General features: G+C 38.3%; 1 protein-coding gene across 8 annotated transcripts in view; it reads left to right on the top strand.

The window, feature by feature from the left end:
- The window catches only part of ubr2 (ubiquitin protein ligase E3 component n-recognin 2), a 176924-nt gene that overhangs the window by 17864 nt on the left and 146862 nt on the right, over positions 1 to 12198 (top strand). For all 8 annotated transcript variants that reach the window (XM_072265038.1, XM_072265036.1, XM_072265037.1 and 5 more), the window contains exons 6-10: positions 186 to 324; positions 1302 to 1364; positions 1467 to 1587; positions 5526 to 5633; positions 9459 to 9547. In XM_072265038.1, the coding sequence (XP_072121139.1) occupies positions 186 to 324; positions 1302 to 1364; positions 1467 to 1587; positions 5526 to 5633; positions 9459 to 9547 (520 nt within the window). The remainder of the gene's footprint in view (positions 1 to 185; positions 325 to 1301; positions 1365 to 1466; positions 1588 to 5525; positions 5634 to 9458; positions 9548 to 12198) is intronic.

The following is a 12198-nucleotide window of genomic DNA, read 5'->3' as shown; positions in this document are numbered from 1 at the left end:
TAGTTGGGCCAAAATGGACTGGTCCCAATGTGTCCCAGTTAACTGGAATCCACTGTATTTTCCTTACGGAGGATTGTTTTTGCTTAGTGAGTAGTTTGCTTTTTGTGTAAATTTTGAAATACTTGTTTGTTTTCATCAAATAGGCCAAAAGACAACTTTAAACACAAATATTATCTTCTCTTTAGGGAAAAGGAAGATACTTATTATTGCATGTTATTTAATGATGAAGTTCATACTTACGAACAAGTGATTTACACCCTGCAGAAGGCTGTGAACTGTACACAGAAAGAAGCTGTCAGTTTTGCCACCACCGTGGATAGAGATGTGAGTTTAGGTTTTGGTGCTATTTGTTATCTCTGAGTTGCATGTAAGCAGTTGCAATTGGAAAGTGTTAAAAATGTTGAACTGCAATTCGATGCAGAAGGTTCAATAATAAAGCTGAGCATTCAAAATAAATATTATGTGTTAAATCTTTTGGAGCCAAAGCATGGAATGCTTCCACAGATGATAGAATAAATTAAAATGACTACTGTGATTCAATGAGGTGTAGTAAAATAGCAATAATCCATTCTCCCATTGCTTGGCATCCTCATAGTTTAGTATGGCTCACTGGTGGCTATTCCCTGTGCTCTCTTTAAATTCATCTGGTTCTTGTTTTCCCCAATATCTTTAAACTCATTGGATTTATTAGAAAGTTTTTGCACTGCTGTGCAATTTAAAGAGAAAGTAAATTTAAAAGTATTGACTTACTAATGGAAATTACATCTTAGAATCTCAAATGTGCAATCCAGCACTACCAAAGTTCCAGATTAATTTGATCTAGTTGACTGTCTTGTGTTCACTCATGGGACCTTATTCGGAGGGAATGATGAGCTCCACTGGAGTTTATTTTATCTACCTTTTACTTCCTACTCTATATGTACTTTTATCATGGACTTTTCAAAATACCAAATCAACAGAAAGTACTTATAAGTCCAAGATACATGTTATCTTTTTTTCTGTCTGTCCAACAGTCTTGATATTTTAATTGAAGTTTGCAGCTCATCAAATGGGAAATTTCAAATACAAGCGACATTCTAACATTAGATAGCAGTACACCATTTATATCTTCAGGTGCAGTACTACAGAATCCAATACTCTCTAGAAAGGCACTAAAGTTTTAATGTCTATTGGAAGTTCAATTTCTTGATAAATCCAAAATAAAATCTAAGTTAAAATCTTTGTTTATTCCAGTGATTCTTTTGGAGTTCTAGTTGTGAAAGTTTCACAAGTAATTGGAATTTTTTTTTTGGTGTTTTCAGGGTCGTAGATCGGTTCGATATGGTGACTTCCAATATTGTGAGCAAGCTAAAACAGTAATAGTGGTGAGTAAGAATATATCTTTCCTTACAAAATATCCGTATATATTGAAGTATCACATATAAATTCTTCTGACTGACATACTTCCAATGTTTAATCTACTTTAGAGGAATACAAGTCGACAAACCAAGCCACTAAAGGTGCAAGTAATGCATTCATCTGTTGTTGCACATCAGGCATTTGCCATAAAGTTGTTACTTTGGCTGAGTCAGGTGATTGGCTACTCAGGTAGGAATTATAACCGAATTGTTATTTTTGACACTGGAATACATTTCTTCCTGAGAAGACATTTCTCACACTGAAATTTCTGAACATTAATAAGATTACTGTGTAATTTGCTAAAAGTATTACAAGTATTACATCTGTTGGCAATGCCTTTTTCTACAATGTACTTACCAAAGTTCGTAATTCTTTCACATGGAAGGAAAGACTGGTTCTTATGTTCGTGGACTGTTTTAAAAATATTTCAACTCATAAACGAAGAATGCTAAGATTTGGCTTGATCTTTACTACTGAAATCCACAAGGTGTTAGTTATGGAAAATTACAAACTATTTGGATTTTAGTTGTGAAGCACCATATTCGTAAATAAGATCCAACTAGTTTATTTTACAAACCCCATTTCCAGAAAAGTTGGGATATTTTCCAAAATGCAATAAAAACAAAAATCTGTGATAATGTTAATTCACGTGAACCTTTATTTAGCTGACAAAAGTACAAAGAGAAGATTTTCAATAGTTTTACTGACCAACTTAATTATATTTTGTAAATATACACAAATTTAGAATTTGATGGCTGCAACACACTTAACAAAAGTTGGGACAGAGTTAAAATAAGATTGAAAAGTGCACAGAATATTCAAGTAACACCGGTTTGGAAGACTCCACATTAAGCAGGCTAATTGGTAGCAGGTGAAGTATCATGACTGGGTATAAAAGTAGTGTCCATCAAAGGCTCAGTCTTTGCAAGCAAGGATGGGTTGTGGCTCACCCCTTTGTGCCAAAATTCGTGAGAGAATTGTTAGTTCGAAAGGAACATTTCTCAACGCAAGATTGCGGAGAAGGTCCTGTTTGACAAATCTTATTGAATTTTTTGATGAGGTTACTAGGAAAGTTGACAAGGGTAAAGCGGTGGATGTTGTCTATATGGACTTCAGTAAGGCCTTTGACAAGGTTCCACACGGAAGGTTAGTTAGGAAGGTTCAATCATTAGGCATTAATATTGAAGTAGTAAAATGGATTCAGCAGTGGCTAGATGGGAGATTCCAGAGAGTAGTGGTGGATAACTGTGTGTCAGATTGGAGGACAGTGTGTAGCGGTGTGCCTCAGGGATCTGTACTGGGTCCAGTGTTGTTTCTCATATATATTAATGATCTGGATGATGGGGTGGTAAATTGGATTAGTAAGTATGCTGATGATACTAAGATAGGTGGCGTTGTGGATAACAAAGTAGGTTTTCAAGGCTTGCAGAGAGATTTAGGCCAGTTAGAAGAGTGGGCTGAAAGATGGCAGATGGAGTTTAATGCTGAAAAATGTGAGATGCTACATTTTGGTAGGACTAATCAAAATAGGACATACATGGTAAATGGTAGGGCAGTGAAGAATGCTGTAGAACAGAGGGATCTAGGAATAATGGTGCATAGTTCCCTGAAGGTGGAGTCTCATGTGGATAGGGTGGTGAAGAAGCTTTTGTTATGCTGGCCATTATTAATCAGAGCATTGAGTATAAGAGTTGGGATGTAATGTTGAAATTGTATAAGGCATTGGTAAGGGCAAATTTGGAGTATTGTGTACAGTTCTGGTCGCCGAATTATAGGAAAGATGTCAATAAAATTGAGAGAGTACAAAAGAGGTTACTAAAATGTTGCCTGGGTTTCATCTCCTACGTTACAGAGAAAGGTTGAACAAGTTAGGTCTTTATTCTTTGGAGCGTAGAAGGTCGAGAGGGGACTTGATAGAGGTGTTTAAGATTATGAAGGGGGATTGATAGAGTTGATATGGATAGGCTTTTTCCGTTGAGAGTGGGGGAGATTCAAACAAGAGGACATGAGTTGAGAGTTAAAGGGCAAAAGTTGAGGAGTAACATGAGGGGGAACTTTTTTACTCAGAGGGTGGTAGCTGTGTGGAACGAGCTTCCAGCAGAAGTGGTTGAGGCAGGTTCGATGTTGTCGTTTAAAGTTAAATTGGGTAGATATATGTGGACAGGAAGGGAATGGAGGGTTATGGACCAAGTGCAGTTCGGTGCAGGTCGGTGGGACTAGGTGAGAGTAAGAGTTCGGCACGGGCTGGAAGGGCTGAGACGGCCTGTTTCCATGCTGAAGTTGTTATATGGTTATATGTTATATGGAATTTAGTTCTTTCAACATCTACAGTACATAATATCGTGAAAAGATTCAGAGAATTCAGAGACAGTGCATAAAGGGCAAGGTCAGAAACCACTGTTGAATGTGCGTGATCTTGGAGCCCTCAGGTGGCACTGCCTAAGAAACCGTCATGCTACTGTGACAATTATAGCCACCTGGGCTCGGGAGTACTTCGGAAAACCATTGTCACTCAACACAGTCCGTGGCTGCATCCAGAAATGCAACTTGAAACTATTATGCAAGGAGGAAGCCATACATCAACTCTATGTAGAAATGCCGGCAAGTTCCCTGGGCCCAAGCTCATCTCAGATGGACCAAAAGATTGTGGAACCGTGTGCTGTGGTCAGATGAGTCCACATTTCAGCTAGTTTTCGGAAAAAATGGGCGTCGAGTTCTCCGTGCCAAAGATGAAGACCATCCAGATTGTTATCAGCGAAAGGTGCAAAAGCCAGCATCTGTGATGGTATGGGGGTGCATCAGTGCCCACAGCATTGGTGAGTTGCATGTATGTGAAGGTACCATTGACTCTGAGGTGTATACTAGGATTTTAGAGAGACATATGTTGCCATCAAGGTGACGTCTCTTCCTGGGACGTCCATGCTTATTTCAGTAGGACAATGCCAGACTACATTCTGCACGGGCTACAACAGTGTGGCTTTGTAGACACAGAGTGCATGTGCTTGACTGGCCTGCTGCCAGTCCAGATCTATCCCCTATTGAAAATGTATGGCGCATCATGAAGAGGAAAATCAGATGACAGAGACCACGGACTGTTGAGCAGCTGAAGTCTTAAGCAAGAATGGACAAAATTTCCAATTGCAAATCTACTACAATTAGTATCCTCAGTTCCAAAACGATTAAAAAGTGTTATTAAAAGGAAAGGTGATGTAATACAATGATAAACATGCCTCTGTCCCAACTTTTGTTGAGTGTGTTGCAGCCATCAAATTCTAAATTTGTGTATGTTTACAAAATACAATTAAGTTGGTCAGTAAAACTATTGAAAATCTTTTCTTTGTACTTTTGTCAGTTAAATAAAGGTTCACATGAATTAACATATCACAGATTTTTGTTTTTATTGCATTTTGGAAAATATCCCAACTTTTCTGGAAATGGGGTTTGTATAAATCCATTGCAAATTATTATTCAAAGCTGTCTCCTGATGAAAGAGCAATATGGCTGGATATTTGAGAATGCTAATGCTAGGATTAGTTGCATCTTTTTTTCTGTTGTGTAATAACCAGCTAATGCTCATTGTCTTAGCTCATTCAGGCTTCAGGCCACTCTTTTGGCAAGGAGGTAAACAATGCTCCCAGTAAAACTTGACTCATTCAGAGGAAGAAATACAAATAAAATTATCTTAAAGGTTGTTCTTATTCTGTAGGATAAGGGGAGTTTTTAAAATTCTAGATGGACAATACATGTTTAAACAATTTATTAAGAGGGTATGCTTATCCCACCAAGTTAAAATTTTGGGTGATGTGTAAAAATGCTGAATTGTGTATGCTTTAGAATTTTTTCCTTTGGTCATGAAAGCTCTTAGAAGACCACTGTAAACTGTTAATCAATTGTTCATTTGTTTTATCCAAGCTATCAGGAAATTTACTTTTGTATTTAACTGGGTTTTTTATTTAAATTCATTAGTTTGAATTTGTGCATTGAATTTGAATGGCAAAATTATTCAGGGGAAATACTTTCAATGAAGTTATTGATTAATATGTATTGATCTCTATCACAATAGATAGCACAGTAGGTTCTTTATAGAAATGGTTCATTTATTTAAAAAATATTACTGTCTAATGAAGGTGGATTAAGGCGAATATTGTGCCAAGTGGGACTACAGCAAAGACCAGATGATGATCACTCTTCTCTCATTGATAAATTGATGCTGTGTGACTCAAAACTATGGAAAGGTAATACTACTTATGTCATTAACAATTTTTTTCCAATGTTAAATCAAGAAATATGGGGTTTGTCCAGGAAGATGTTTCTGAGTATAAGGTAACCATGACTTCTTGAATGGCAAACTGGTTTATCCCTTAATCATATGATGCTCTATTCCTGTAATTTGTATCAGATGCTTTCTAATGTAATGCGAGTTACTGAAAAACCGGAATTAATGTGTTGCTGTATATGCCCAGCAGATCAAGCAAAATTTGCAGAAATAGAAACAGTTAACTTCGTTTCTCTGTTTTCTAATTAGTTTAATGTAGCAGAGAGGATTGAGGAGCATCTGATGGGACGTAGGAGAGATTTCAGGCTAAGATTACTATGGTGATAAGCTGTTGATAAAGCCATTGAGTTAATAAATTAATGAGAGCAGTTGTACAGAAAACATAGGCATGTAGGAGGGGTGATTGATAAGTTCGTGGCCTAAGGTAGAAGGAGTCAAGTTTAGAAAACCCAGCACATTTATTTTTCAACATAGTCCCCTCCTACATTTACACACTTAGTCCAGCGGTCGTGGAGCATACGGATCCCCTTCTTCGTAGAAGTCAGTGTCTTGGACCTCCAGAGAGTGGGCCACAGCAGGGGTAATTGATAAGTTTGTGGCCTAAGGTAGACGGAGATGAGTTATTAACTTCAAACTTTCTGCATAATCACTCAAAGAGTTGAACTGCACGTGCATGTAACAAGAGCTGTATAACTCATCTCCTTCTACCTTGGGCCATGAACTTATCAATCACCCCTCTTAGAAGTTGGGAAATGCAGGTCAGAGCTGTAAGAAATGTCCAGCAGCTCAAGCGGTATAAGGAGTGAGGCAAATGAAGCTAATATTACATATGGATAACTAACTACAGAACATACAGACAGAAAACAAGCTACCTAATATTGTTACATTCAATATTGAGTAGCAAAGGCTACAATGTGCCCAGAGGAAGATCCCAGTTTTCAGGATATACCTTTTCTGTGACATTAATGAATCTTTGTTCATTATTAAATAAATCTGTTGTGTGGTCTCGTGGAGGTTCTGAAATAATTTGCTGAGTACTTTTTTAGAAATTCATTGCCTATACCATTCGAGCTGATCTGGTTCCAAAAGCAAAAGCTCCCATTGCAGCTTTTCTTTTTACCTTTTTTTCATTACCTCCATTCTTCTTAAAATTAAATTTTAGAATCACTTCTGTCTGCCTTATGAGCTTGGAATCTTCCATCATTTGTTGTTCTTCCACATCTTGTTGTATTCATTGCCTGATGACACCATCCTCAAATCCTTTCTTTCAATTGCAGTGAATATACCCATTGTAAGTATATTGATTCCCTTTTCTCAGTTCCTGGTCCAACATGAAGGTATTATAGCTTTGAATATTTTATTCCCAGTGATGTCCACTATAAAGGTCTTTTATGCTGTTATGGCTTTTAAGCTGAATTTTTAAAAAAAACAAATTGCTTACATTACGGGCATTGGTCTATGAAAATGATATATGGGTGGTCTTATCCATCTGTCCAATATTCTGTTACCTTTGACGAAAGGATTTTGTGCATCTGTTGCCTGTAAATTGCTAAATATCCAAATGTAATACTTCCTCCCTTTTCATCACTTATTATTAGAATTTTATTGTTGTCTATTTTATAAGGTTTTTTTTGTCCCTGGAATATTAAAATTATCTTTATTGTTTTATGTTTTCTGAACTTTACCCTTTATCAGTCTTGTGTCTGTTCATTCTGCTTCCTTGTTTGTGAGTTCAATGACTTTGTGGCAGTCATTTTGTCGTTTTTCTTGGAATCTTCGTTCCATCCTAAGTTTAGGTGCAACTATCTAATAATATTGCTGTTTCCTTTCCCAGTACTCTTGCTAATATCGCAAAGTAGTAATTCCTACTTCACACAACAGTATTAAAACCACACAGTTACTTTTCCTGATGTGCTTATGCCAATTAGTGCACAGCTATGTAATCAACAGGATCACCATTAATATCCTGTAATTTAATTTACTAAAATTGGTACTAAGATTTACTGTGATTGGTTACAGCATTGATGACAATACCTTTTATAAAAATCCTTTCCAAATATTTCACAGTAAGTATACAACTATAAATTTCTCAAAGCAATGATATTCTCAGCTTTTATTTCTATACAAGTTCCGCGATCTCAAAGATATTTTTGTACTTAGGTTAGATAATTGTTTACTTGTGGGATATCTAAGCCACGAATCCAACAAGTTCTGCACTTAATTCCCAGTTTGAATTAATTTGACCAATCTGAATCCTCAAAAATAAAATCTTGTGGACCAACTGAGGGCACTGCTTTTAGAGACAGTGGACATAATTCAGAATTCTGATGTTCATCTACTGAACCATGATCTAATTAAGAATGTGTGTACATGAATGAAAGACGGGATTTTTCTTGTCAATGAATCCTCAGCTCTTATTTGCAAACATTCCATGTCAAATTTTATTCTTTACATATAGCTGAAGGTTGAAATACAGTTGGAATTATGCTCTTAGAAGCTTAGCCCAGCAAAGACAGACTTCTCACTGAACATTATTATTTGTAGGAGATATGAAAAGAATGTATTTTCAAAGTTTAAGGTAAAGATATTATCAAAGTATATATATGTCACCATTTGCCATCCTGTTTTCTTGTGGGCATACTAAATACATCCAAGAACCATAATAGAATCAATGAAAGACTGTACCCATTGATTCTATTTTTATCTGTGGGAGGTATGAAAAGGATGAATGGATCTAATTAATTCTCAGTGTTGGTATAAGAAGATGGCACCAGCAAACAATGCTACCACGGTGACATTCTCCAGATGATCCGCAAAACTGTTTCTTTTACTACTTTTTCTTTTCAATGTGGTTCTGGTACTGTTGGAGCCTGTGATCTACAGTTTGATAGTGTGTTTTTGAGCTGATTGAGCAATCTGGTGCTTTGCTGTCTCCAAGAAGGCTCTAGGAGGCGAGTGACCTTTAGATCAAGAAGCTTGGAGACAGGGCGCTAGCCCATTATCAACATTAGATCTCACAGATTATAAAGTGTCATGGAAGATTGAAAACATCGAGGCAAGAGCGGAAGGCGAGCGAGTGTTCAGCGCCGTTACCAGCCTATCACTGGCTTCTGCCAGACTCTCCCTTTTCCCATCTCGCTAGCTGATCCCGAGGGCAGGCGCCTGCTTTCAAATGGTCTCTATCTCACTCATTGCTGTCGGAGGATGGTACCCTAATTCTGGTCTGCAGTTTGTAGATTGGCTTGTAGTTCCTGTTGCTCCTTTTTCCGTTGCTGTTTTGGTTGACTTTGAATCAGGGCTACCTGCAGATAATGAACACAGGGCTGAACTGAATATGTACACTTTCGATTTTATGTTTTATTGTCTGTGTTCTTGCTCATTCTTTCTTGTTGCCATTTGTGCAGTTTGTTTTTTCAGTGGGAGGGGGGTTGATGTTCTCATTGCCATTTGCATGATTTTTTTGGGTGAGGGAAGGGTTGATCTTGTTGCCATTTGCGTGTGGGTGAGGGAGGTTGATACTATTTTTCTTTGAATGGGTTTCATGGTTTTCTTTGTTTTGTTGCTGTCTGTGGAGAAGACGAATCTGAGGATTGTGTACTGCAAACTTACATACTTTGATAATAAATGTACTTTGAATTCTTTGAAGTTGCATCAGTAACTTTGGTCAAAGTAGTTGTCGTCATGTGTCTGCTATTTTAGGTGAATACGTTTCCCTGTTTTTATTCTGTTTCACCCTTTCCTCTGGATGCTCGTTCCTTAATAACTATTTAATTTTATTCAACAGGAGCACGAAATATTTATCACCAGTTATTTATGAGCAGTCTTCTAATGGATCTGAAGTACAAGAAGCTATTTGCAGTTCGATTTGCAAAAGTAAGTGAAATATGGAATGTCTTAAATATTGAACAAGTTATCCATTTTCATTTGTTCTCTGACAAGGCTAAATAGTTTCCAATTTGAAAATTTAGTACAGTTGCATGAAAAATTTTGTGAACTCTTTGCAGGTTTTCTGCATTAATTACTCATAAAGTATGGTCTGAACCTCATCTAAGTCATAATAATAGACAAACACAATCTGCCTAAACTAATGACACACAAACAATTGCACTTTTCATGTCTTTATTGAACACACTTAATCATTCACAGTCCAGCTGGAAAAAGTATATGAACCCTTCTATGTAATAGCTGGTAGAACCTCCTTTAGCAATAGTAACCAGTCGTTTCCTGTAGCTGCTGATCGGACTTGCACAACGGCGAGGAAGAATTTTAGACCGTTCCTCCGTACAAAACTGTTTTGGTTCATCAAAATTTCTGGGATAGCTTACATGAACAGCCCTCTTCAAGTCACGCCACAGCATCTCCATTAGGATATGGTTAGGCTTCCAACTTGGCTATCCCAAAACACAAATTTTCTTCTTTTTAAACCATTCTGTTGTTGAATTACTCTTTGTGTTTTGGATCATTGTCTTGTCTCCAGCTTCTATTAAGCTTCAGGTGATGGGCCACTACCCTGACATTCTCCTGAAAATGTCTTGATACAGTTTTGAATTCATTGTTCCTTCAAGCTGTCCAGACCCTAAGGCAGCAAAGCAGCCCCAATCCATGATGCTCCTTCTACCATGCTTCATTCAGAGTTGGGATGAGGTTTTGGTGTTGGTGTGCAGTGCAGTGCCCTTTTTTTCTCCAAGCACAGTGGTATGCACTTCTGCCAGAAAGTTCAACTTTTGTCTCATCTGTCCACAGAACATTGTCCCAGAAGCATTGTGAAATACCCAGGTGGTCTTTTGCAAACTTGAGAAATGCAGCAATGTTATTTTTGGAGAGTAGTGGTTTCCTCCGTGGTGTCCTTCCATAAATACCATTGTTGTTCAGTATTTTTCTTATAGTGGACTCATGAACAGAGATTTTAGCAAGTTCTAGAGATTTCTACAGGTCTTCTGCTGTTACCCTTGGATTCTTTTTCACTTCCATCATTGGTGAAAGTGAATAAGAACTTGGTGTGATCTGTGCAGGGCATCCATTCTTTGGGAGAGTAGTAACATACTGGATTTCCTCCATTTGTAGAAATTTTCTCCTCCTGTGGAAAGATGAACACTCCACTCTTTAGAAATGCTTTTGTAGCCTTTTCCATCTTCATCTCTACAATTTTTCTTCTGTGGTCCCTGAACGTTGTTTTGATCGAGGCATGGTGCACATAAACAGATCTTTCTTGAGAAGGGCAGGCTCTGTCAGTAACCTGACATTGTGTGTCTTTTTTTATAAGACCATAAGACAAAGGAGCAGAAGTCGGCCATTCGGCCCATCGAGTCTGCTCCGCCATATTATCATGAGCTGATCCATTCTCCCATTTAGTCCCACTCCCCTGCCTTCTCACCATAACCTTTGATGCCCTGGCTACTCAGGTACCTATCAATCTCTGCCTTAAATACACCCAATGACTTGGCCTCCACTGCTGCCCATGACAACAAATTCCATAGATTCACCACCCTTTGGCTAAAAAATTTCTTCGCATTTCTGTTCTGAATGGGCGCCCTTCAATCCTTAAGTCATGCCCTCTCGTACTAGACTCCCCCATCATGGGTAACAACTTTGCCACATCCACTCTGTCCATGCCTTTCAACATTCGAAATGTTTCTATAAGGCCTCCCATCATTCTCCTAAACTCCAAGCAATACAGTCCAAGAGCGGAGAAACGTTCCTCATATGTTAACCCTCTTATTCCTGGAATCATTCTAGTGAATCTTCTCTGTACCCTCTCCAACGTCAGCACATCCTTTCTTAAATAAGGAGACCAAAACTGCCCACAGTACTCCAAGTGAGGTCTCACCAGCGCCTTATAGAGCCTCAACATCACATCCCTGCTCCTATACTCTATTCCTCTAGAGATGAATGCCAACATTGCATTCACCTTCTTCACCACCGACTCAACCTGGCGGTGAACCTTAAGGGTATTCCATACGAGGACTCCCAAGTCCCATTGCATCTCAGAACTTTGAATTTTTTCCCTATTTAAATAATAGTCTGCCCGTTTATTCCTTCTGCCAAAGTGCTTAACCATACACTTTCCAACATTGTACTTCATTTGCCACTTCCTTGCCCATTCTTCCAATCTATCCAAGTCTCTCTGCAGACTCTCTGTTTCCTCAGCACTACCGGCCCCTCCGCCTATCTTTGTATCGTCAGCAAACTTAGCCACAAAGCCATCTATTCCACAATCCAAATCTTTGATGTACAATGTAAAAATAAGCGGCCCCAACACGGACCCCTGTGGAACACCACTGATAACCAGCAGCCAGTCAGAATAGGATCCCTTTATTCACACTCTGTTTCCTGCCAATCAGCCATCACTCTATCCACGTATGTAACTTTCCCGTAATTCCATGGGCTCTTATCTTGTCTCATGTGTGGCACCTTGTCAAAGGCCTTCTGAAAATCCAAATATACAACATCCACTGCATCTCCCTTGTCCAGCCTACTTGTAATTTCCTCAAAAAATTGTAATAGGTTTGTCAGGCAGGATTTTC

The sequence above is a fragment of the Mobula birostris genome, chromosome 8 (assembly GCF_030028105.1).
Source record: "Mobula birostris isolate sMobBir1 chromosome 8, sMobBir1.hap1, whole genome shotgun sequence".
Lineage (NCBI taxonomy): Eukaryota > Metazoa > Chordata > Chondrichthyes > Myliobatiformes > Myliobatidae > Mobula > Mobula birostris.
This window is presented reverse-complemented; position numbering and strand designations above follow the sequence as displayed.